The sequence below is a fragment of the Malaclemys terrapin genome, chromosome 4 (genome assembly GCF_027887155.1).
Source record: "Malaclemys terrapin pileata isolate rMalTer1 chromosome 4, rMalTer1.hap1, whole genome shotgun sequence".
Lineage (NCBI taxonomy): Eukaryota > Metazoa > Chordata > Testudines > Emydidae > Malaclemys > Malaclemys terrapin.
The window spans coordinates 126,729,541-126,756,234 of NC_071508.1; the positions used below are offsets into that span (position 1 = coordinate 126,729,541).

At 41.4% G+C, this 26,694-nt stretch overlaps 3 protein-coding genes across 11 annotated transcripts in view; 2 read left to right on the forward strand and 1 right to left on the reverse strand.

Annotated features, from left to right (window-relative positions):
• Positions 1-3,333, reverse strand: part of ATG2B (autophagy related 2B) — a 75,126-nt gene extending 71,793 nt beyond the window's left edge. For all 3 annotated transcript variants that reach the window (XM_054025209.1, XM_054025210.1, XM_054025208.1), the window contains exon 1: positions 2,826-3,333. In XM_054025209.1, the coding sequence (XP_053881184.1) occupies positions 2,826-2,987 (162 nt within the window). In that variant the 5' untranslated portion in view covers positions 2,988-3,333. The remainder of the gene's footprint in view (positions 1-2,825) is intronic.
• A 75-nt stretch (positions 3,334-3,408) lies between these two features.
• On the forward strand, positions 3,409-6,883 carry GSKIP (GSK3B interacting protein). 4 transcript variants are annotated; one of them, XM_054027179.1, is made up of 4 exons: positions 3,457-3,492; positions 4,200-4,231; positions 4,628-4,886; positions 6,710-6,883. In XM_054027179.1, exons 3-4 carry the CDS (start codon positions 4,629-4,631, stop codon positions 6,869-6,871), a joined length of 420 nt encoding a protein of 139 aa, XP_053883154.1. In that variant the 5' UTR covers positions 3,457-3,492; positions 4,200-4,231; position 4,628; the 3' UTR covers positions 6,872-6,883. The 4 variants fall into 4 exon arrangements, with proteins under 4 accessions (XP_053883152.1, XP_053883154.1, XP_053883155.1 ...); XM_054027180.1 differs by lacking the exon at positions 3,457-3,492 and adding an exon at positions 3,499-3,793; XM_054027177.1 differs by lacking the exon at positions 4,200-4,231 and having other exon boundaries at positions 3,409-3,492.
• A 6,082-nt stretch (positions 6,884-12,965) lies between these two features.
• Positions 12,966-26,694, forward strand: part of AK7 (adenylate kinase 7) — a 53,211-nt gene continuing 39,482 nt past the window's right edge. For all 4 annotated transcript variants that reach the window (XM_054028445.1, XM_054028444.1, XM_054028446.1 and 1 more), the window contains exons 1-5: positions 12,966-13,078; positions 19,544-19,732; positions 21,831-21,939; positions 23,659-23,753; positions 24,340-24,450. In XM_054028445.1, the coding sequence (XP_053884420.1) occupies positions 12,971-13,078; positions 19,544-19,732; positions 21,831-21,939; positions 23,659-23,753; positions 24,340-24,450 (612 nt within the window). In that variant the 5' untranslated portion in view covers positions 12,966-12,970. The remainder of the gene's footprint in view (positions 13,079-19,543; positions 19,733-21,830; positions 21,940-23,658; positions 23,754-24,339; positions 24,451-26,694) is intronic.

Consider the following 26,694-nt stretch of genomic DNA (forward strand, 5'->3'; position numbering starts at 1 on the left):
CCTCCTTGAGGACATGTAGACAGCAGGTTTAAAGTGACTTAAAAAAAAAAAAAAAAAAAAAAAAAAAAGCAGCTGTAGCACTTTCGCAACACCTGTTTTTGCAATCTTTCTGTCATGCATGAGGGAGCCATATCTAAAGAGCATTAGCTACTCACTAATTTATAGGCCAGAAAACACTGCCCAGAAAAAAAAAAAAAAGTTTCTCCGAACTGGAAAATGAACATTATATGCAAATTTTACAAACTTTCTTTAGTACAAGCACTTTACTTAAATTGCAAGGGTTCATAATGTTTATCTTTCAAGTCTAGTGAAACTAGCAAAGATTGTTTTAATATCCACTAGAGGGCACTGAAATCTTATCAAAACATTAAGTCTGCCCACCTATTACACAAAAACAGCTGCCCCACAGGACCAAATGAAGAAATTAATATTTTGCATTTACAAAGTGTCTTTTATCTAGGGCATCTCAGAAGTCCTTTACATAAAACACTTACAACACTACTACTATAATATCTATTTTACAGAATAAGACCCCAAGTCTGCATGCTTTACTTTACTACTGGCAAAGTTTAGTGGTAGTTTACTACTAGTAAAGTTAAGCACACATGTTTACAGGATTGAGGGCTTAAACAAACAAACAAACCAAGGCCTACAACCCAGATTTCACATAAAAGAATTCTGGAATCATGGCATCACATTGCAGCCTATGAGACTGACCCATGGCCTTCCTCGCTGGTGAAGGGCAGTTAAGAGTTCTGGGGCCACATATTTACAGACCTCAACAACTCTCTTGAAGAGAGAAGCTTACGACCTTTGCAACATCAAAAAAAGGCATATTCAGATCTGTAATTTGACACAATATACCACCAAATGTCTAATTTCCCATTCCTGAGCAAAGTGATTGAATAGCTTGCAAAATATCAACTCCAAGAACACCTGACCTCTACTACTATTTTGGAACCTGCTCAGCTGGACTTTATACCAGAATATGGTACAGAAACAATTTATGTTTTCTTGGTAGTTGGACAGTCTGTTCATAGCCCTGGACAGCTAGCAAACAGTCATATTCATGCTACTAGACCTCCCTAGTATCTCATACAGTCAGCCACTGAGAACAGTCTAGATCCATCCTCTTTGGAACCCCCGTTCAGGTAGTTGAAAGCAGCTATCAAATCCCCCCCTCATTCTTCTCTTCTGCAGACTAAACAATCCCAGTTCCCCCCCCAGCCTCTCCTCATAAGACATGTGCTCCAGCCTCCTAATCATTTTTGTTGCCCTCCACTGGACTCTTTCCAATTTTTCCACATCCTTCTTGTAGTGTGGGGCCCAAAACTAGACACACTACTCCAGATGAGGCCTTACCAATGTCGAATAGAGGGGAATGATCATGTCCCTCGATCTGCTGGCAACGCCCCTACTTATACAGCCCAAAATGCCGTTAGCCTTCTTGGCAACAAGGGCACACTGTTAACTCATATCCAGTTTCCCGTGCACTGTAATCCCCAGGTCCTTCTCTGCAGAACTGCTGCCTAGCCATTCGGTCCCTAGTCTGTAGCAGTTCATGGGATTCTTCCACCCTAAGTGCAGGACTCTGCACTTGTCCTTGTTGAACCTCATCAGATTTTTTTTGGCCCAATCCTCTAATTTGTCTAGGTCCCTCTGTATCCTATCCCTACCCTCTAGTGTATCTACCACTCCTCCCAGTTTAGTGTCATCTGCAAACTTGCTGAGGGTGCAGTCCACTCCATCCTCCAGATCATTAATGAATTAATTGAACAAACCGGCCCCAGAACCGACCCTTGGGGCACTCCGCTTGATACCGGCTGCCAACTAGACATGGAGCCATTGATCACTCATGGAATGCCATTGAGCCCGACGATCTAGCCAGCTTTCTATCCACCTTGTTCAGTGAAGGTGGATAGAAAACAGTGAACTTGTTCAGTGAAGAATAAACTGATACCCTATCAGTCAAGCCACATAGTCAAAATGATGCTCAGCCTTAAAAACCTCCCTGATAATGGAGACCAAATATCAACAGCTCCTAGAAATACCTCCTTCTTCTGACTGCTGGCCAAGAGACTGCCAAATATTAATAGATACAGACCCAGCCATAAAGATTCATGTTGTTGTGACTGCCAGGCTGGATTATTGCAAAACTATATCTGGGAATGAATATGCAAGGCCTGAGAAAAATCAGTTTGGTTCAGAATGTGGCAGTCCATGGGATAAACAACATCACCAGAGCAAGATCCTCCCACTCCCACTGCTTCTGTCATTGACTCACAACCAAATGCTGGGTCCATCTCTAGGCCAGGGAGCTATTTTTTAAAGCTCTCAGTGGTCTGGGTTTGAGCTACCACTTCTCTCTCCACTACCAGGTCCTTCCATGACAACAGAGCTTCCTCTATTCAAGAACAGTGGAGCTGTCCATAAAGCCACAAAAGAGTTGGAGATGGAGCATTTTTAGCAATCTCCCTTCCGAAGAACTGATTGGCCAGCTATCTTGCCATCTTGAGGCCATGCTCAAGAGCTATCTCTTTGCCTTTGCTTTCAAACAACATTTTTAAAAGCACCCAAACCCCACTTAGTGTTACTGCACATGGGGAGGGCAGGAAAACCAACTGCACCAAACTGTCTATTTATTTTATTGCAAGATGTTCAGACACTATGGCGACAAGTACAATAGTTCCCTATTTAAAATATTAGACTTGACTTTTATTTTTTAAGGCAAAGTTGTGATTTAAAAATAAAACAGCTGGCACACGAACAAGGGGAGGGGCTTGGGGCTGATCCCTCAGGAGCAGCAGGGACAGCACCTCTCTTACCCATTTATCCAGAGGGACCTGCGCCAAAGAGCCGGTGCCCTGGTACAGATCCAAGCTGAGCTGCTCCAGACTGAGTTTCTCCTGCAGGAAGTGGCCCAAGTACCTCTGCAGCAGGTACCTGCAGGCCCTTTTCTTGATGGACTCTGAGAAAGGCCAAGGCATGGTGGCGGGGGGTTGTCACTGGGCTGGAAAGAGGGGGCTAATCGGCTGGGGCGATGGGGGGCGGGGAGCTGCCGGGCTCGAGTCAGCTCTGCTAGGGAAAGGGCTCCCTACGGTCCCCGGCCCCCCACTCGCACCCCGTGGGGCCGGACCCCGCACCCTCAGGGGGAGACAGCAGTGACGGGTAGCTCCATCCTCACTGAGCCGTCGCCGCCATCTTCTCAGCGCCCTGGGATGCGGGGGGGCGGCTGGTGACTTGGGGGCTCTACCGCGGGGCGCGCGCGCACTGCCACCTGGCTTCGATCCGCTCAGCGGACCCGCCGCCTCCTACGAGCCTCTACTGTCCAGAACCGAGCGACAGTGACGCCAGCTGACGTTCAAGCGGAAGTGAAGTCACAGAGAGGGGCGGAAGTGAAGGGGCGGGCATGAGGTGGAAGTCGGAGTGGGTGGCAAAGTTCCTCCTCAGCGGCCGGAGAAGACGGACGAGAGGCGCGTTTCCGGCGGACAGGTGACTGGGCTGGTCCTGGCCTGCGGCGCGGGGGAGTAGCTGAAGAGGCGGCGGCTCTAGGGCCCGTCCCGCCGCTGTGTTAAGGGTTTTTTCCCCCCGTATTAAGCCCAGGGTGGAGCTAATGAGGCTTCGCTGCCCGATTCTCCTGCGCGCTGTGCGGCTGTCACCGCGGTGACTGCGCTGCAGGCCCTTCTCCAGGGAGCGCCGGGGTTGCCTGCTGCGAGCTGCTCTTCCGGCCCCTTCTCGTCTGTGCCTCTAGCCCCAGGGAGTTACCAGGAGCGGGGTCGTTCTCGAGCGTGAGGTGCCGTGCTGCACTGGGCGTGCGCGGGTGGTCTCAAGCCCTCTCGGCTGTGGGGTGTGTTACGGTGCTCTGGGAGCTCCCTGCCCCGAGGACAGACTGGGGCTTGGAAAGGGGGGTTGCGTTGCTTTTCATCTTGCATGACTTGCATTTTAGGACTAACGTAGAAAACGTGCCCGTGTGTTCAGCCTTTTTGTGTGTCAACGCATGCTACTGACCTTTGTATTAACAAACAGGTACAGAGAGAGGCTGAACGAATTGACTTTCATTACAGGCAAACAGCCCGTTTTACTAAATAGCTCCTTTAAATATTAGTGACATTCACTTTCACTCCAAGAGTTTAGGCTTTCCTTTGACTCAGTAGTTTCCCCTTTCGTCTCTCTTCCCCTTCTTGCACCTACTGATGCAGACATCAATTCTTGACTCGTTGGGGACCAGCAAGTGAGTTGTTTAGGACTGACTCATAACAGGTTATTGTAAAGCAATGTCCGTTGCTTGTGCGTTAAGAACACTGCATGCTGTGCTTATAAAATATAGTTGTGTGCATTATCACTTGCTTTAATACCATAGCTGTTTATTCACAGAACTGTGAGTTTGTTTTGCTGAAACATTGTGGTTAATACCCTGTCTTTTGAGACGCCTCCAATAAAACAAAAATTCTGGTTGGTCTTCTAGTAGCCCTACAGGGCCCATATCTTCCTTTGTTTTTGAATGACATTGAATTCATCTTAAAATAGTTCTTTCTGTTGGGAAAAAAATCTGCTGTTTTATACCATTGATCTTGCATAATAAGCATTTGTGGCCATATAAAATTGAATATGGTGTTTCCATACACAGAATGGAGACTGATTACAATCCCATGGAGTTGTCCAGTAACACAGGGTTTGAAGAAGATTCTGAATATAAGGACATTGAAGGAACAGATGTGAAGGATATGAGACTAGAGGCGGAAGCTGTTGTGAATGATGTTCTGTTTGCTGTCAGCAACATGTTTGTCTCAAAAAACCTTCCATGTGCAGAGGATGTGGCGTATATCAATGTGGAGACAAGGGAAAGAAACAGATATTGCCTGGAGCTCACAGAAGCAGGACTTAGGGTAACTTACTTATCCTTTATAAAGCTTCTTTGTTTACAGTAAATAATAATTGGAAGATATCTAGTAAAAAATTTCAGTTGTCATCAAAGCAGCATAGGCTCTTTTCTTTATTGAATATTTCATACTTCAAAATTCAGCTAGTATGCCATTTCAATTAAACCCAAAAGGGGAGGATTTAACACACTTGTCTTGCCAAAGTGCATCTTACATGCATGGAAAAATGTTAAATTAGAACTGATGCAATGACCACTATTTGAAGTAAAGCTCTGTATGTTGTAACAGTGTTTATGCCCTGCATAACTGGGGTATGGTATACAATTTTTATTTTTCTGTGCATGGCTTTATCTATGTTTCACTAACACAGGCTGATAACAGTAACTGGTGCTAAAGTGAGGCATTAGATAAAGATAGGAAATTTTGGTACTTTTAAAAAAATAATTTTCTGACAAAATGGCACAACCCTGGAAACTAAGAGCTGAGGCTTGTGGTATCCTTGACATGTACTCTTAGCCAAAGTAGAGGGTACATTTTTGGCATCTTGTTTAATGAAGTGAGGTCATGGCCATCCTCATCTGTTTTCTCCAATGCCTTTAGTCTAATAACACAACAGAGTTAACCTAGATTATGAAAGCAGGTATTTATCAGAAACATCTACAAAATGATAAAGATGGAAGTAGATAATTGAAATGTTTGGTGTTACAGGTGACTTTTTTTTTTTTTTTTACTGTAGTTCTTCAATCTTCTAGTCCACAGTTGTCTGAGAAAAGTGCACCACAATTGAAGAAGGCTTTAAAAAAAAGTAGATGATGTAGTCTGATGTGAGCACAATACTATATTTTATAGAACAGACTGCTGTAATCTTTACCTTGTCTGTGACTTAATAAGAAACTAACTATTGATTTCTATGCATGCATCTCCCTTTCACACTATTTAAATTGCTTGTGCAAATACTTGTGTGGTGAAATGAGAACTTCCAGCCAAATTCAGAAGTAAGCCTCTATATTTAATGTCTTTGGTGCTCTCAGTTTTATGAGAAAAGAATATTGGAAACTCCTTTAGAGGATGAATTGTTACTAACATCTTGAGTAGGGAGGACGAAGTATAGGCTTTATTGAACCAACTTCTCTTGGTAAAAGAGACAAGCTTTCGAGCTTACACAGAGCTCTTCTCTTCTTCAGGGCTTGTCGACACTTGAAGTGCTACAGTGGCACTGCTGTACCGCTATAGGATTTCAAGTGTAGACACTACCTACATTGATGGGAGGGGTTCGCCGTCAACGTAAGTGATCCACCTCTCTGAGAGGATGTAATTAGGTTGACAAAAGGATCCTTCTGTCAACCTAGTACTTCTACATCAGGGGTTAGGTCACCTTAACTACGTTGCTTGGGAGTATAGATTTTTCACACCCCTGAGCAACATAGATGTGTCAACCTAACTTTTTAGTGTAGACCAGACCTGAGTGTCAGTTAAATACACTTCACCTTGAATAGTCTCCTACGTTTTTAACTATTTATGCTAGACGGTCTGTTCCATCTTGTCTTTAGCTGCAACACTGAGTACCTTTTGAGACCTGAAGAGGAGCTTTGTGTAAGCTCAAAAGCTTGTCTCTTTCACCAACAAAAGATATTACTTCACCCAACTTGTCTCTGGTATCCCGGGACCAACATGATTACAACAACACTACAAAGTATAGGTTTGTCGTGTCTGGCAATCCTTCTGTGTAGCGTACTAATATGTGACTAATTTTTTGTGATTTTTGTGGTTCCCATGATGAAATGATTAACCACAAAAAAAAAAAAAAACTATTGGTCTCTTCTCAACAGGTGGTGGGTTATGCTTTTGACCAGGCTGATGATGGCTTACAAACTGCGTATCATGAGACTGTCTACTCTTTATTGGACTCTCTTAGCCCAGCATATCGTGAAGCTTTTGGAAATGCACTGCTACAGAGACTGGAAGCTTTGAAAAGGGATGGGCAATCATGATTCAGTCTGCAGTAACAAGCACATGTTGGGGAATGATTAATGATGGTGGGAATTCTTAGTATGAGTTACTGAGATTCTGCTTTCAGATATAGCCAGAAACATATATCAAGCTTCATTTCTTGTCTAAACATGTAGGTTCCTTACAATAGTAGTGACTTGTAAAATATCAGTGTTGCTATGGCTCTGCTTTGTCCATAAGGCCACTTTAAGCTATCTTGGTGGACTATAGAAGTAGTACCTTTTTTTGTTTAACTCTGCTGTAGCTCATCAGTTGAAAGTGACTTGCTTTCTACAGCATTTGAAGAAATTTGATCTCTTTGCAAAGCAATATGATCCAATATTTTATTCTAAGAAATATCTTAATTGGTACTGTTCAAAGCTTGAATGACATGTATGGAAGTAGTAATGCTTTCTTAATGTGTCTATCTGTAAACTTTAACTCCTTAAAACCAAATTTTAGCTACTTGTTCTAGCTAAATTAATGGGAGCTACTTTAGTTCACTTAGAGGATATCTATTTCAGCTCAAATTTTTGTATGCAAACCTGAAAACTCTCTGCTTCATTCACAAAATATGCACCTCACAATATCATATCATTTGAACATTACTTACTCTGGGCTTGTCTGTACTTAAAATACTACAGCCGTGCTGATGTAGCTGTGCCACTGTAGCACTTCAAAAAAAGAAGAACAGGAGTACTTGTGGCACCTTAGAGACTAACAAATTTATTAGAGCATAAGCTTTCGTGGACTACAGCCCACTTCTTCGGATGCATATAGAATGGAACATATAATGAGGAGATATATATACACACATACAGAGAGCATAAACAGGTGGGAGTTGTCTTACTAACTCTGAGAGGCCAATTAATTAAGAGGAAAAAAAAAAAAAAAAAAAAAAAAAACTTTTGAAGTGATAATCAAGCTAGCCGAGTACAGACAGTGTGATAAGAAGTGTGAGAGTACTTACAAGGGGAGATAGTCAACGTTTGTAATGGCTCAGCCATTCCCAGTCCTTATTCAAACCGGAGTTGATTGTGTCTAGTTTGCATATCAATTCTAGCTCTGCAGTCTCTCTTTGGAGAGACTGCAGAGCTAGAATTGATATGCAAACTAGACACAATCAACTCCGGTTTGAATAAGGACTGGGAATGGCTGAGCCATTACAAACGTTGACTATCTCCCCTTGTAAGTACTCTCACACTTCTTATCACACTGTCTGTACTCGGCTAGCTTGATTATCACTTCAAAAGTTTTTTTTTTTTTTTTTTTTCCTCTTAATTAATTGGCCTCTCAGAGTTAGTAAGACAACTCCCACCTGTTTATGCTCTCTGTATGTGTGTATATATATCTCCTCATTATATGTTCCATTCTATATGCATCCGAAGAAGTGGGCTGTAGTCCACGAAAGCTTATGCTCTAATAAATTTGTTAGTCTCTAAGGTGCCACAAGTACTCCTGTTCTTCTTTTTGCGGATACAGACTAACACGGCTGTTACTCTGAAACTTGTAGCACTTCAGAATCTCCTGTTGGAAATCCACCACCCCAAGAGGTGACAGCTAAGGTAACCGAAGAATTCTTCCATTGATCTAGTGCTGTCTACACAGGGACTTAGGTCAGTTTAAATGCACTACTCAGGGGTGTAGATTTTTGGTAGCCCTGACTGACATAGTTAAGTTGACCTGATTTCTAGTTTAGACCAGACCTTACTGTCCTTGTTGAGTTAAAAGCAATGTTCAGTATTATTCAGTGTACCCTTGTCTTCAGTAAAGAAAAGATAACCGTTAGCATATGAATGTATTATCTAAATTTGCAAATGAGCTAAGCACAGAAGTAAAGTAGGAAGAACAGGTGACATTTTTTCTTAAATATAGACCATACTAATGTTATAACTTTGGGAGGGGAGGAAGACATATTAGCCTGTTTATTATTCTAAATGTTTGTTTACATGATGTACAGAATATACTCAAGTATTTTTGCTTCAGTCTTTACTTTTTACAGTGCAGTGCTTAGGTATTCCTGTAAGGCTGCCCTTTTCCTCAATTGTACAGTGTCCTGTCCTAAAGAACAGTAAGTATATAATGTCAATGCAGTATATTGGTTTGAAACCTAAGGCTGTAGGAAATATTCAGAGATTGATATTGAATTGGGAGACAGTTATGTATTTTCTATTTTATAAAAAAAAATACAAAGCTCTTTATAAACTTATTGTGCTACTGTAAGTTTTCAAATGTTTGGAAGAGACTTGTATGTCTGAATGGAAGAGACTTTTTGAAAAGTATTCAGTTGGTTTAAAGCACCAGTACTATTGAACTAACATTATATGATTAAACACTTTTTTGCATTCTTATAGTATTCAATATTTATGCATCCTTGTTTATGTAATTCTGCCTTTGTTTCTAGCATGAAACATGGGAGAATAAAGTAAATGTGAATCCAAAGAGAGGGCTTGATCATCAGCTGTTGTAAATAAACTTGCTCCACTGACTTCAACAGAGCTAAACTAATTGACACCAGCTGAAGATCAGTCGCATTAATTTGAGGGATCAGTTAACAAGTTGAGTGTTTATTATAGTTTTGTGGCAATGATGATGTAATTATGACTGAGAAGACACCTACAGTCAAAGCTTCTGTTTTCAAGTGTAATGTTTTTGTTTTATTATCTTCTTAGGTTGAAACATCTCATGTTAATCTTCTGTCCTACAGTTTAATATATATTTTGGTTAAAAGTATTTTCATGCTCCAAGAAAATTGTTCAACTTTTTTCCCCCCCAGATTTGTGGCATGTGCTTTAATCCTCTATGAGGAAAACGTACTTTGCCAAGTTTATGTCTAAATATCTACCCATGTAACAATGCACCTGACTAGACACTTGAATAAATGCACAAACTTATATATGATCAGCTTTTTATTCTCCTCCCCCAAAATACATTGAAAATGTATACCTATATCTTTCTAAACTTGCAAGTCTCAGACACACAAGTCAGGTAAACACATGGTAGCTTAAACAATATCTTTGGCTGCAGTGTACAAATATATAAGAGCATTTAAAATTGGCATGTTGAATAGTAATGCAGATCAATGTAAAAAAGGGATGGAGATTAAGTACTTAAGAAACATTAGTGAACAACTTAAAGGGTAGTTATTACATTATAGTAACTCTTCACTTAACTTGAATATGCCTATGGCTGACAAGGAATATTTTGAAGCACTTAAAGCTTTACAACAGAAATTATGCCTTCTGTTAAAGGCTTCTTAAACTTGGTGGAAGGCTGCATAAGCCACAGATCTCACCAGCTTCCCTAGAAATAATTGACTACATTATAACTTGAAAATGAAAAGGGATTCCAGTCATGCACTTAATGGGGTTGGGTATGCTTGTAACATGTGGGAATGCTCTTAAATAGGAGTTATACTAGAAAATGCTCAGTTGAAATGCCAATTAACAGTAGGCCTTTTCAGTGCAATTCCTTACGTGGTTGCTTTATATCACATACCTATCTGAATCTTTGATCCTGTGCTGCTGGGCATCTGAGAAATCCATTTACAGATCTATGGCTATACCTTTCATAAGGATGAGAATGGATAGGCTTTCAATTAAATAAAAATGGGAATGGACAGCAAAACACAACCTTGGACAGTATGAAAAGTCTCAAAGATTAGCACTGTTTAATCACTTTGTATTCTCTTAATAAGAGTCTCAAACAGCTGCCTGCTCTAAGGATGTCTGGTAACATTTTGAAGAATGGAGTTGACCTCAAGTCTGCCAAAGCTTTTGTTCCATGCTGAAGAAAGTGCTATGTACTTAGAGCTCCGAATTGTGGATATATCAGGAAGAGAGCCTGCTCCAATTCAGAGTAGTGTTGGAAGGCAAATGTAAAATAGGATAAGATGAATTCATCTTTGTATAAAGAATGATACTGTTGTTTACCTGCTATTGCTGACTATCACTGTGCTTATATCTACTGCATTATCTAAAAGTTACTATGCATACCTCAAGGTTGTCTTTCAGGTATTAGCTTGCATATTACAATTTAAAAAATACTAAAATGCTTTTTTAAACACTATTTCTCAAGATTCAGTTGCAACCACCTACTAAGATCAATGGAAGCTGTATGCTAAAGCTCATATCATACTTTAACAGTGCAGTCAGTTGTTTGCATTGTTTAAGTTACATATGCACTGTATCATTTTGCTTAGCTCAGCAAACAAACTGCAAAAACGGCAGATGCTGTTCTCAGTGTAAAACTGCATTATATTAAAAAGTACAGAGGCTCGTGCTGAACTTTTTAGGGACATGGATCCTTCTTAAAAAATAGCTGTCTCTATATCAACTTTTTGCTATAAATTGAGGACTGCTTAGCTAGAAGGGGGAGCACAGATCAGCCTTTGTTACATTCCCCCTTAGTACCTTGCCCGAGCTGGGAAAGCTAATGATCCAACCAGCAGACTAAATGTGGTGATGAAACTCATGCCATCTGGGGCATGCGTATATGCTAAGAAGAAGTTGGAAGTGACAAAGGAAGAGAAAGACCTGGATGTATTGGTTGCTCACAGGAGAACTATGAGCTGCAGCTGTGAAAAAGGCTAATGCAGTCTTAGGAAGCTTGAGGTGAGGTATTTCCAGTAGAGATAGGGAAGTGATGGTATCATACAAGACAGGGGTGAGATGTCCTCTAGAATACTATGCAATTCTGGTCTCAAATGTTTCAGAAAGATTAACTCGGACTGGAACAGGTACAGAGTAGGGCTACTATGATGATGTGAGGAATGGAAAACCTACCTTATGAAAGGAGACTCAAAGAGCTTGGCTTGTTTAGCCCAACCAAAAGAAGGTTGAGGGGAGAGATGATTGGCAAACACAGTAAGCTTGAAAGATAGGGGTTAATAAACATAAATGCTCAATATGGTCTTGTTTCTTCTTAAAGTGTTAGTACATACATACATACAGTAATAACAACTGCTCAGTGGTGCATGGAGATGCAGATCATGCACTATAGAGAAGGTGAACCATGAACAAATCCACAACTGCAAAATGTCTCTCTTGGACATACATATTTATGATTTTAAGGTTGAAGGGACCTCAACCTTAAAATCATAAATATGTATGACCATCACATAGACCATCCCCTGTTCTAAGGAAGGACTATATTCGTCTGACCATTACTTCTGAAACATGTAATGGTAGTAACCAATTGTCTGATAAGCACAGAGCAGCTTTACCTATCACTGTTCCTCTTCTCCCCTTTTTTCTTAGGATGGAGGTGTGTAAAAAGTGCAGGATTGAGGGACTTCTGCCCAGCTTTTATCTTACACTTAATTCATCTGCAAATCTGCACATGCTAGAACCTTATTTTTTCAAACATTAGTCTTATGAACAACTAGTTTTATGAACTATTTTTCCCAACAGGAAAAAAAAATCATAAAAGAGAGATCTTAATGCTTTCAGTATAATGGAAACTGGTTCAGAGGATAAGAAGAAAGCAATATAGTGCCCTCTACTCCAACTATGTACTGTAATCTACTGTAACTGTGAGATACTCAATTTTATGAACTTCACTCCCCAGCTGGTTCATAAAATAGGGGTTCTACCATATTAGTGAAAATGCCTATGAAATACTGACTTATTTAAAAAGCACATAAATCCATGTGAATATAAATGCCTCTCACCGAACTCAGATCAGAATTGTGCAAGTACCTTACCTACCTGGAACCATACAGTACAACCAACTCTAGATTACAGCGTGTGTTATTTTAAAAAGTCAAACTCTGCCTCTATCGTGAGTCTCTCCCCTCTTGTTCCTGAACCACCTCCACTATCGCTCTGTTTCCTCTATCTCTGTAGATCTTTGTCCCTCTTTCAGGGGACGGTTACAGGTTCCTGTCCTTTTCCCTTGTGTTCGACTCGGTCTCTGCCTCCCCCGCTATCGGTCTCTCGCCCGGCTTTTCCCTAGCCAGCGGGAGCCTCCCTTCCCCCGAGGCGGCCTCGCCCCCTGCCCGCGTCTTGGCCCGGCCCTGTGGCTTCCTGTGCCGGTGTGGAGAAGGACCCTGCCGCTTGGTTTGGTCGCTTAGCAACGGCGCGGCTTCTCCGGCGAGCGCCATGGCGGCGGAGGAGGAGGAGGTGGTGGCCGCGGCCGAAGGGGCCATTCGCAGCCAGAGGGTCTTTCTAAACCATTTGGACTCCTACAGCGGCAGCAGCATCGGGAAGGTGACCGCGGGGTGGGGGTCCCTGGGAGGGGGCTGGGCCGCAGGATCTCTCCGAGCTCCGCTCAAGCCGCAAGCTGGGATACGGCCCCATCGCTGGCCACCCCCGCGGGGGAGAACAACCTGCTGGGGTGTGGCTGATGCCAGAGCCAGGACTAGAGAGCGGCCCCGTGCCCCAGCACAAGGTGCTAGCCATCATCAAGAGCACAGTCTCCCTGGCAATACTCCTCCTGGAGCCACATGCTGGTGCCAGGGCACCTTTGCCAGCCTACTTGCTTCTTTGGGCACCCCCAATAGAAAGGCACACGCTGAGCTATGATGCAGACAACATCACCAGGACCATAGGACCTCTTTAGTACCCCTATCATCAGCAACCACTTGCTGGGCTACAAGGATCTAAGCACTATGGGGTGCCCTCCGCCAGTCCTCCCACATGGGAACCATATGCTAAGGTGCAATGTTAATAGATTTACTTAGTCTTAAAATCTCTCCTGTGCCCAGTGGCACATAGAGCAACCCATTTTTCCCAGCAAGATGTTTGACTCCATCGTAAGTTATCTCCATGATGGCAGCATCCTTTTCAATGGTACTAGGATAAGTCATTCTTTGCCCACCACACCTTCTCTTCCTTGAGTTACCAGGTGTTTGCTTTTCGACCGGAACGCCTGGTCAAAAAGAGACCCTGGTGGCTCTGGTCAGCACCGCTGCCTGAGCTGTTAAAAGTCTGGTCGGCGGCACAGTGGGGCTAAGGCAGGCTCCCTGCCTGCCATGGCTCCGCGCAGCTCCTGGAAGCAGCAGCATGTCTCTCCTCCAACGCCTAGGCACAGACGCAGCCAAGGGGCTCTGTGCGCTGGCTTAGCAGCTTCCAATGGCCGGGAACCATGGCCTATGGGAGCTGCTGGGGCGGCAGCGCCTGTGGATGGGGCAGCGCGCAGAGCCGCCTGGCCGCACCTCCACATAGGAGCTGGAGGGGGGATATGCCATTGCTTCTGGGAGCTGCTTGAGGTAAGCGCCGCCCGCTCCCCCTCCCATGCCCCAACCCTCTGCCCCACCCCTGCTCCCCCTCAATCCCAGCCCAGAGCACCCTCCTGCATCCCAAACCCCTCATCCCCAGCTGGAGCCCTCCCACCCTCCAAACCCCTTTGTCCGAGCCCAGAGCACCCTCTGACACCCTGAACCCCTCATTTCTGGCCCTACCCCAGAACCCACACCCTCAGCCCGTAGACCGTACATCCTTCCACACCCCAACCCCGAGCCCGCTCGGTGAAAATGAGTGGGGAGAACGAGCGACAGAGGGACGGTGGCTGGAGTGAGCAGGGGGCAGGGCCTTAGAGAAGAGGTGGAGCATGGGCAGGGCCCAGGGCCGGCTCCAGGCACCAGCCCACCAAGCTTGTGCTTGGGGCGGCACCTGGAAGGGGGTGGCGCGGCGCTCCGGCCCCCGGGGAGAGCGGGGCCACGGCTGGGCTCGCCGCCCTCCCCCTGGCGCCCTCCCCCCGGCCGCCGGGGGGAGAGCGGCGAGCCCTGGCTGGGGCTCGCTGCCCTCTCGCCACCCTGTCCCCTGCGCTCTGGCCGCCGGGGGGAGAGCGGAGCCCCGGCTGGGGCTTGCCGCCCTCCTCCCAGGGCTCCAGCCACCCTCCCCCCCGGCGCCCTCCCCCCGGCCGCAAAAAAGCCAGAGCCGGCCCTGGCAGGGCCCCATAGGGGGCAGGGCAAGGGTGTTTAGTTTTGTGCAAGTTGAAACTTGGAAACCCTATCTCTTCCCTCCTGGTGTAATCCAATCTTAGACATACCTTGTAATTCTCTGATGACATGGCCAAACCACCATAGCTGTCTCTCTAATTACTCAGTTTGCTGACCAAACTAAATGGAGGATTCTTTGCTTCAATCTTCACGGCTGAGGATGTTAGGGAGATTCCCAAACCTGAGCCAGCTTTTGTAGGTGACAAATCTGAGGAACTGTCACAGATTGAAGTGTCACTAGAGGAGGTTTTGGAATTAATTGATAAACTTAACATTAACAAGTCACCGGGACCAGATGGCATTCACCCAAGAGTTCTGAAAGAACTCAAATGTGAAGTTGCGGAACTATTAACTGTGGTTTGTAACCTGTCCTTTAAATCAGCTTCTGTACCCTGGAAGATAGCTAATGTAACACCAATATTTTAAAAGGGCTCTAGAGGTGATCCCGGCAATTACAGACCAGTAAGTCTAACGTCGGTACCGGGCAAATTAGTCGAAACGATAGTAAAGAATAAAATTGTCAGACACATAGAAGAACATACATTGTTGGGCAAAAGTCAACATGGTTTCTGTAAAGGGAAATCGTGTCTTACTAATTATTAGAGTTCTTTGAAGGGGTCAACAAACATGTGGACAAGGGGGATCCAGTGGACATAGTGTACTTAGATTTCCAGAAAGCCTTTGACAAGGTCCCTCACCAAAGGCTATTACGTAAATTAAGTTGTCATGGGATAAAAGGGAAGGTCTTTTCATGGATTGAGAACTGGTTAAAAGACAGGGAACAAAGGGTAGGAATTAATGGTAAATTCTCAGAATGGAGAGGGGTAACTAGTGGTGTTCCCAAGGGTCAGACCTAGGACCAATCCTATTCAACTTATTCATAAATGATCTGGAGAAAGTGAGATGACAAAGTTTGCAGATGATACTAAACTGCTCAAGATAGTTAAGACCAAAGCAGACTGTGAAGAACTCCAAAAAGATCTCACAAAACTAAGTGATTGGGCAACAAAATGGCAAATGAAATTTAATGTGGATAAATGTAAAGTAATGCACATTGGAAAAAATAACCCCAACTATACATACAATATGACGGGGGCTAATTTAGCTACAACGAATCAGGAAAAAGATCTTGGAGTCATCGTGGATATTTCTCTGAAGACATCCATGCAGTGTGCGGAGGTGGTCAAAAAAGCAAATAGGATGGTAGGAATAATTAAAAAGGGGATAGAGAATAAGACGGAGAATATATTATTGCCCTTATATAAATCGATGGTACGCCCACATCTTGAATACTGCATACAGATGTGGTCTCCTCATCTCAAAAAAGATATACTGGCACTAGAAAAGGTTCAGAGAAGGGCAACTAAAATGATTAGGGGTTTGGAACGGGTCCCATATGAGGAGAGATTAAAGAGGCTAGGACTTTTCAGCTTGGAAAAGGGGAGACTAAGGGGGGATATGATAGAGGTATATAAAATCATGAGTGATGTGGAGAAAGTAAGGAAAAGTTATTTGCTTGTTCCCATAATACAAGAACTGAATTAAATTAATGAGCAGCAGGTTTAAAACAAATAAAAGTAAGTTCTTCTTCACACAGCGCACAGTCAACTTGTGGAACTCCTTGCGTGAGGAGGTTGTGAAGGCTAGGTCTATACCAGCATTTAAAAGAGAACCGGATAAATTCATGGAGGTTAAGTCCATTAATGGCTATTAGCCAGGATGGGTAAGGAATGGTGTCCCTAGCCTCTGTTTGTCAGAGGGTGGAGATGGATGGTAGGAGAGAGATCACTTGATCATTACCTGGCATTGGGGCACACTGGAATTTTGCAGATAACACTTCTCCAATCTTTAGGACAGATCTTTTCTCAAACCATTCCGTACAACCTGCACATGTAACTCACCATCACTTCCTCTCTGACATTTTAGCATCTATCTTATCATAGCCTTTACTTCTCTTCAGTTGGTTTATGACCTCAGTTACTACCTCAAAGGTTATTATTTCTAGTGATATAAGTGAAGGTATTTCTTCACATACCTCAGTGTATGTTAGTGGTTCTATCTGGTTGAGCACAACCTGGAAATGTTCCATCCAGTGGGCTCTCCGTTCTTCCTTTGTGTTTAAAAGTGTACCTTCTTGGGTATTCACAGTGCCACAATGGTTAAAAAATGGTGATGTCAATAATGTACATCATTCATTTCTAGTGTCAGTGGCTTTCAAAATACTGGACATTAAATATGTCACAAGTATAACAGTGTTGGTTTTTATTTTGTGTGATTTGCCTTCACCCTCAGAACTGTGTAATTCTTAGGTTTGTTCAATTAAAATTTTACAAAACCTATATTTCATGATATTTCAGTGAAAACATGTATTTTTTTTGTCATCTGGTTGGATTTAAACACCATCTCTCATACACAAGCTAGCCATTGTTTGCAACTGTAATGGTTGCAGCTTGGTACTCAAATGTTATCTAGCTGCTAATAAATGACACCAAGTAGTGTTAGTATAAACAAAAGTGAAACTGACTAGTCTGTTTTAATTGTTTTAACTGAGGCTAATGCAAAAAGCAAACTGTGCAAATAATGAGCATGCATTTATATTTAAAAATTATTTCAGTCTTAAAATGCTTCAGTGTAGAGATGTGATAAAACTAGGATAGAAACCCTTTACAACCACAGACCCTAGACTAGGATTTAAAGTGTGATGTGAGAAGGTGTTAACTAATATGTTTGAAAAGTTTAGCATTTGCAAGGCTGTACATAGGTTAAGCTAGCCCCAAGATTTAACTCACCAGTTTAGTATGTGTTAAAGGCAGTATTCCTTGCTTACTCTAGACTTTTAAAACGTGTTATTTTATTTTAGTCTAGACAAGTTCTGAAGAGAAATTCACATATCTTCGTTCCTTAAGGAAGGAGAGAAATAACAATTTTTATTATGAATCTTGACACCAGTACTAAATTCTTTGATCCTTTAGCTTCTTACACATGGATGGACAGCTGCACTGTGCCCAGAGCCCCACTGACTTCCTTGGTTAAGGTGTAACCCATGTGAAGTCATCTTCAGGATTGGGGCCTAATTTTGTACAGTGCTTGGATACCAAGGCGATAGATGCCCTGATTATATAGATATAAATAGATAAATATAAAAAGGAATTTGAGAGAATTCAGATTTGAATCCCTGAATCCAATTAGTTCTCTGGTTTTGGTCCCTCCTTGAGTCCAGTTCAGGGTCTGATGTGAACAAAATCTTACAAGACTAGATGTTATCAAGCTCATTCAATCCAAGATGGCAGAAATCTCATGAGAACCACACACATGGTTTTTGGCACTTTCAAATCTGATTGATTGGTCTATAAATCCCAAACCTCAAGTACTGAACACTGCTCATTTGACTCATCACTACCCAGGTGCTAAGTAATACAAGTCAAGATTTTTAAAGGAGTTTGAAGCAGTGTTTCTTAAATGAAATGAGCAACTATGATTTCCCGCCATAGACGTATTTTTTTTTAAAAAGTGAGCAATTGCTGAAGGACAGCATTGAAAAGCTGATATCTTAATCTGTGAAAAATTACAGTAGAACCTCACCGTTACAAACACCTCGGGAATGGAGGTTCTTTGTAACTCTGAACAAAACATTATGGTTGTTCTTTCAAAAGTTTACAACTGAACATTGATTTAATACAACTTTGAAACTTTACTATGCAGAAGAAGATGGATAGTAGGAGAGAGATCACTTGATCATTACCTGTTAGGTTCACTCCCTCTGGGGCACCTGGCATTGGCCACTGTCAGTAGCCAGGATACTAGGCTAGATGGACCTTTGGTCTGACCCAGTACAGCCGTTCTTATGTGTATTGATATGAAGGGTATTGCTTTATGCTCATAAAGAGTCTTTTCTTTCCATCCAAGTTTCGTATCCAGTATGAATATATCATCTGCAAAATGTAAGTCTTGCAGCTTATCCTGCCCCAAACAATACCAGTGTCCTTAGCAGCAGCCATCACTCTTCTCATCACAAAGTCTATGACAGTGCAGAAGAGAAGTGGGGATAATATGCAACTTTGCCTTATGCCAGTAACAATCTTAACCCATTCTGTGTCTCCACTTTCTGTCCCGCCCCCCATCACCCCTGGTCCCTGCTGCCTCCGCTGGCCCATCATGCATCTCTATGTCTCTCAGTTCCCCCCTATCGACCTCCCCATCCAAGGCTTAATTTGTCCCTTGGCTTGCCAGGACTGAGTAAGTCTGCTACTGTGAAAAGTGATATTTATTTGTTTGTTAATATCACTTTTCACAGCAGCAGACTTACCTAGCTAGCAGGTCTTTTTAAAAAAGCAAAAGAAACAAAAAAAAGACAAGAACCTTCAGAGCACCTTATTTGTGTTTCTATTCTGGTCCAGTAAAAAATAGAGACAATTGTACATTGTTTTTATTATTGAGCCTACAAAAAGATTCAATAAATTACAATGATTTGGACATGTGTATGTGCATATTTATTTATTTTTCCTAAAGTTAATTAAGAATTTTAGGAAAAATTGTCAGTGTGGCCACCAGCAAGAGTTGGTGGCCGCAATTTGAGGCCACCAAAAATTTTGTTGAGAACCCCTGTATCTAATGTACCTGAAATAAACACAAATTGTGCATTGATATTGAAGAGGAAAATTGTTTACCCTGTTTACAGATATTAAACTGCGTCTCCTTTTATTTATAGATCTTTTTTTTTCCTGTATTGTAGTATTTATCCAATTGTGTTGTTGGAGCATCACTTGAAGAGGTGGGAGAGGAAGAGGAAGAAGATGAAGGTGAAATTATGTCAGCTATAGATGTTACTTTCGGTAAACCAAAGGAGGGAGTCTACCAAATAGTGGGGACTCTTGCTAAGGCACAGAGTATGAAACCAGATTTTGCTCAGGAAACTTACACAGTGAGTAACAGTCTTGTTAAATTGTCAGTAAATAAATGTGTGTCTTTTTAGGTCACCTTTACGACAAACTTTGGATTACTGTAAACCATAAAAAAATAAATATACAAATATATATTGTAGACTTGTGGGTATGATTTATATATTTCTAAAATTATTTTCTACATGTTCTTTCAGAAGTACTACATTTGTATTTTATTCTCCCTCATCCCTGTACAGCCTCTTTCTAGGTGATCTCATCAGCTCACAGAGGGCCTGATCCACAGAACATTGAAATTAATGGAAAGACTCACATTGATTTAAGTGTGCTTTGGATCAGGTCCACAATGGATAGACTGATATCTGTATGCTGATGACACCTACTTTTCTACTCCTACCTTGTCTTTCTGCATCCAGTCAGATATCTCAGCCTCTCTGTCTGACACTTCTGTATATCTCACCATCCCCTTAACCTTAGCATGGCCAAAACTAAACTCCTTATCTTCCCTCCCCACTCCTTTATCCATTTCTTTATACTTCCTGGAAATGATGTGTTCATTATGTGAGCAATGTGAAATGTAGGATGGCCTTAACTATTCACTGAAGCCAAGATTTCAGCAGTGACTTGTTATTCTGGATGCCTCAATAGTTGAGTGCCCAACTTGAGACACCCAACTGACCAGATTTTGAGAACATGGATGCTTGTCACTTTGGGAAAATAAGGCCCTTTAAAGTGTTCTTTCGTATGTGGATCTCAAAATATTTTTAAAAGTTAGTGAACATTAGCCCGACTTTACATTTGGCCTAATTAAATAGAGAAATTTGAAACTGTGCTATAAAATTTATTGTGGCCTAGTGAACGATAAGAGTCTGTGACAGGGTGCTGGGCACGAAGTGCTTAATCAGCCCCCTGCCATGCCAGCTCCCATCAAGGGGAATTGATTGGGGCTGGCTGAATAGCCCTGCCTGCTTGGCAACTAGAAGCAGCTGCCAGCCTAATTAGCCAGGGGCTATAAAGGCTGTGTGAGGGGAGGCTAGAGGCTGAGAGGGAATGGTGGCTGTGGTCTGTTGCTGACTGTAAAACCCTGTACATAGATAGTACGCTGGTGGTGGGAAAGAACTATACATAAAATACATGGATGATTGCATCGACCTGCGGCATCCCTGATTAGTTTTGGTGAGGGCAGCAGGGGCAGAAACAAAAGGGGCTCACCTGTGCCTCGCTATAGGGTGTCTCCTCAGTAATCTGATTTCTGCTCTTAGTTCTACCATGTGTTTCCTATGAAATCTTTGGAAAGGAACTAGAGCTTTTGGTTCCTAGATTTGGTCCTGACCCAGCAAATTGCTTCTTAACAAACCCTGTACCCACACAGAGTATATTGCAGGACTGGAACCTGAATGTGCTTTAGCTAGGCAGATAGAGGGTCTTGAACATTACACATTTCACAGAAATGTTGTTTCCTTTTTACAAAAAAGGAGCAATTTTCTCAACTTTAATATAAAGAGATTATCTTTTTCATTTTCTTTTTCTGGAATTGCAAGGAGGATAAAAAAAAAATCAGCCTTTTAGTGGTTGCAACTTTAGCTAGGGAGAAACTCTCTCTTCTTTATAGGAGAACACTCAACTGCAGAGCTAGGCCTGGAACATTAGTCCTCTAGTTATAGAATCAAAGGTCTTCACAACCTGAAGAAGAACAGGATGATTTCTGTTGGCTGTCAACTAGCCAACTGGTAATAGAAAACACACAGGTCTTGATCCTGCTTCCAATGAAGTCAATGACACTGGAAGAGAAGGGGAGGAGTGGGTGTGCTTGGGGGTGGGAGCGGAAAGAGGAGGGGTCAGAGGTGGAGCCAGGGGCAGGAAGAGGTGGGGTGGGCCCTTGGGGGGGGGCAAATGAGTGGAGTGGGGGCTGGGGCTGAGCAGGGAGCTTGGGAGTCTGAAAATTTTAAATCAAAATGGGGGTCCTTGGGTTGCTAAAGTTTGAGAACTGCTGCTCTACAGCAGTCTGCACCCCAGATTTGCAGTAGGAAAGTGAAAGTTAGAAGAAAAAAGAATTTGGGGCGGGGAACTTATTCTTTCTATAAAAGATTATGGGGTTGTTGGGGTTCTCTCTCTCTCCAGATCTCTACTCGAGAAGAACTTCTAGGTCACCTACTTGAGTGTGATGTCATTATTTATAACATCACTGAAGATGCAAATCAAATTGAAGAAGCTACTTGGGCCGCTTCTGGTTAGTATAATCAGTAACTGAACAGAAAACTGCCTGTTGTGCAGCAATCAGAATTTGCAACAGATAATTAGTCACATAAATTGAGATTTGTAGTTTGCTATGATATGAAACTAGGTTCCTAGTTGAAAGAGCAGTATGGAGAAATGGTAAACTTTAATTACTGCACCATGCATTGGGTAGGAGACATTCATCCTTCAAAGGAGTCAGTAAACTTTTGATCAAGTAACAAGATAATGGCAGCCAAAAATAAATAAAAATGTATTTTAAAAGGAAAGATTAAATCAACGTACATTTTATTCTCAATGAACAGGGTAGCATATTTGTGACACCAAGTGTAAAACTCCATCAAATAATAATTCTCCATTCACCATACTGGTCATATTTTGCTTTGCATTCTTTTGACAAGATCATTATCAGAAAGATAGCTTCCTTTCCATTTCAGGCTTGTTGGTTTCCTAGCAGCAAAGAAGCATCTCCTACCAAGATCTTTACAGCATCTGGACCACACATTATTTTGGATATGAAATTAAAATGTGAAACTTACATTCTGTTTACAGTACAATGCATCCTTTATTAATACTGCTCATGTATAACTTTGGACTCTGTGGGGACACTCTGCAATGCAGCAAGTAGAAGGTATGATGGGGGGGAGGAGAAGAAGAGAAGGGTAAGGCACAGGAAGAAATCTGCAGCTATTTAGATCCTACCATCCTCCTCTCATCAGGCTGGAGAAGGGGACATGGTGCCTTCTCTACCTCTTGAGCTGGAATAGCCTCCATGGAATGGCTCCGTAGCCACTCCATGACCTGAAAGGGAACATTTATTTCCTCCAAACAACTGCCTACTGCCCAGCTAATCTATTTGGGGTGGTAGCTGGGTGGAAGATTTGCCCCTTTGCAATTCATATCAACATCAAGATTCAGTATTTTGCAAAAATGAGGAAAAGCTTATGCCCAAATAGATCTGTTAGTCTTTAAGGTGCCACCGGACTCCTCGTTTTTGTGGATACAGACTAACATGGCTACCCCGATACTTGACACCATGCAAGGCATTGAGTATTTTGCAAAACAATTCAAACTATATTTTGACTTAAAACTTCAGTAGAACCATTATGACCCACCACTTTGTATTATACACCTGACAATGAAACCCATGTTAATGGCTTTACAAAAGATTCCTGCAGTGAAAATGAGAAGGTATTCATACAGCATGCAAGACAAACTACAGTTGCATGTTTACAGTGTGTGTGTGTGTGTGTGTGTGTGTGTGTGTATGTGTATATGTATGTATGTTATTTGAGTGGAAAACAAATAAACCTTAACCCTAATTATATTATTTAACTCTGGATTAAAATAAGGGGGCTGCATTATTGGAATAATTCTATAATGTTTCTATTCTAACCCTGAAAACAATAGATCTTGATAGCAAACTAAAATATGTAAGTTCCATCTTTATTGACAAGTGATTTTTTTCCACAGCATATAGCTTAAGGGAAGAGATGATCATTCCTGGCAATTTAATCCTATGATATTAGCTTAATTTGCTAAGCAATAAGAAATATATGTTTAATATCAAACTTAATGAAAGTCATTTGCAGAAAAAAGTTATGTCACACTGATATTGTACTAACTGTTTTTATAGAACATTTTAACTTGAAAACAAATACAATAGCAGTAATGCTGCTTACAGTAAAATAAGCACTTTGCTTTGATTTTACAGCATTACATGGAGAGGTACTACATTTTGAGAAACCAAAGTTATTTATCTTAGTTTCAACAATAATGACATGGGCACGAAGCAAACCTCTTGACCCAGTAAGTAATATTCATTTTTGCTGAATTTTTTCTTTACTGTTAAATATTTTTAGCATGTACCCTAGTTGTAATGAACATGGTCAACATCAAACAAACTTATTTTCACTGTTGATTTTTGCACCTATGTCATTGACTACAAAACTTTGAGTTTATATCTAGATCTAGACACCGTAAATTAATTCAATAGGACTATTCATGTGTGGAGTTGCATGTAAAATTTATATGATTGGAAGCATAGATAACCTGGTGTGGCATCTTTTTGAAATTCACAAATTTAAAGTCTTTCTGAAACTGTATATGCTAATGTGAGAAGCAACTTCAAGATTTTGTTTTGCTTGTTTTCCTTTTAAATAGTTTTGATCCATCTACATTTTTAAAAGCATTGATCATTTGATTTTTTTCCCCTCCAAGACTTTGAGAATTTCTTTTTTATACATGTTTAAAAACTGAGGCTTTTTATATACAATGTAAATTTTTTAAAAGTACACAGTCATTTTAAATTTATCTTGGTTTAAGCCATGTGGAACTTTTTGAATGTTTTTCCAGGAAAGTAAGACATTTTTCTTAGAGTTGTTTTCCTCTATAGGATGATTCAGAAATTCCTTTTACTGAAGAAGATTATCGCAGAAGAAAACCTCACCCTAACTTTATGGACCATATAAATGCTGAAAAAGTGATTATCAAACTTGGAAAAACAGTAAGTATCTCAAAATAACCTATTTGAATGCAGTTCTTTTTTACTTAAACTGAAGAATTCTCTCATCTTAATATAAATTGTCCACAATGTTTAACAGATTTCTGCAAGTATATTAACTCCTTGATAAATGTGAATAGCTCCCAGTGGTAATAATGTGAAATGTGTAAAAATACTGAGACGGGAATTGACGCTTTAGAGATTTAAGTGTGTGTGTTTATTTTATATTAATCTATTTCCACTACAAATTCATGCTTTTTTACTTAATCAATGAATAAATCAAGCTTATTTCATAAGATGTGTTCATGTATTTGTTATATTAGAAATAGAATTGGAGCTGGGGGCTTTTATGGGGAGAAGACAAGGGTGCTGAAGGATGAAGGAAGGGTGGGGGAAAAGGGAATTTAGTATGTGTAATTTGAAAAGAACAGCAGCAAATAAATTCTGGTTAGTTATGAAGTTATAGTTCTGTCTAATTTAAATACTTTGAAGGTTCTCAGATACATACTATGGCTATGGGACACAAATTCTGAGCAGTGATTACCTAGATAGACTCTGATCTTGCAACAGACTGTGTGTTGCCAGACTGCTTTGTCTGCATGGAGCCCCTTTGGCTTGTGTGCACTCCATTGCAGAATCAGGGCCATAGACTCATCCCAAACACCTAGTGTGCATATCATCACTCTGATCACTTTGCATGTATGTTATATCTATTTCCCCTCACCCTTCATCTGTCTGTGTCTTTTTTAGATTGCTAAGCTCCTTGGGGAAGACACTGTCTTCCTTCATGTTTGGTCACTATTGCCATATAAATAATAACAACAACAACAGACGTTCAACTCCTGCTCTCCTACCTCATACTGAATTCCTTAGAGCATTGTAGAGGTTAGAGCAGAAATCAGGAAACGCAAGTGTGTACTCTAGGGAAAACCACTCATTCTGTATAGATCTGGCCTTGCAAGTTGCTCAGAGCCTGCATGGAGTATTTAGGTTAGGGCACCATGAGACATGAAAGCACTCATCTCTCTGTAGAGGGAACTCAGTATCTTACAGAGTTAGGGTGTACATAAGCTTGGACATCAGTCTAGTTGGGGGGGGAGGGGGTGGGCACGAGGGGGAAATAAGGACCTCACCAAAAATGAATATTTATACTCTGAATTAAGTATAGTACCCCTTGTTCTGTATGGCACACAGAGAATGGCACTGGAAATCATACTTGGTTCTCATATGGTTAATGACAATACAGAACATTAGCCATGGCATGAGGAGACAATCAACAATGTTGTATAAAGTGACCTGGCAATCCAAAAAAAAAAATTGGCTTTACTTCCCTGATATGTATGTTGTGAAATTTCCCTCAGAGCACAATATTACCCATTATGGGGGACGGAGGTTACACCTGACCTCCAAAGTGTCTGACATTAGCCCTTATGAGAAAAAAAAAATACTGGAATAGATAGACCACTGGTCTGAATCTGTGTGGCCATTCCTATGTGCTAAATCTCTGCCTAAGCAGGCTACTAAAGGTGTTAGTATATAATTACCTTTTAAATAGGTGCATGCATCAGAAGAATGTTGGAAAAGCTTTCTTATGGCATTATTATTTTGCAGCGGAAAAACTTTGTTAATTAGTCTGACAAATAACCAGCAGAAATGGTTTACAATGGCTAGAATGTGACATCTAGTGGTTTTAATGAATATTGCAAAAGACCTTGAAGGGCACTATTTGTCAGTCAGTGACTAGATCTGTTAGACCTGCAGTAGAGGTCTTCCTACGGGATGGGGAGCAGGCAGATACCAGACAGTGTTGTTCTATAAATTCTTTAAATACTTTTTATGGATTACTTTACATTTGTATTTTATAAGTTTGCATTTGTACACATTGTATTGCTAGTACAGTTTTATTGTTAATCTTAGACACACCAAATAGATTTACAATTAGAGACTTTAAGGCTTGGGCTTGTTTTAATTGGAGTTTTTACACTTTTAATTTTTTGTTTCACTAATGCACCAAAAGTGTGTTACACATCCCTGTATAGCTCTCAAAATTTTATCCAAAGCTGACATTTTTCCTTGTAAGTCTTAATACTAAAGGAGTTTAAAACTACAGCACCAATACTACCTACGATATATTTTCCTATACTTTTTTATTTTGTATAGTTCTGTTTCCCCATTGTTGTTGCCATGCTTGTAATAGAGGCAAGGAATATACTCCGGATGTTGTGCACTTATGTTTACTTGAGCATC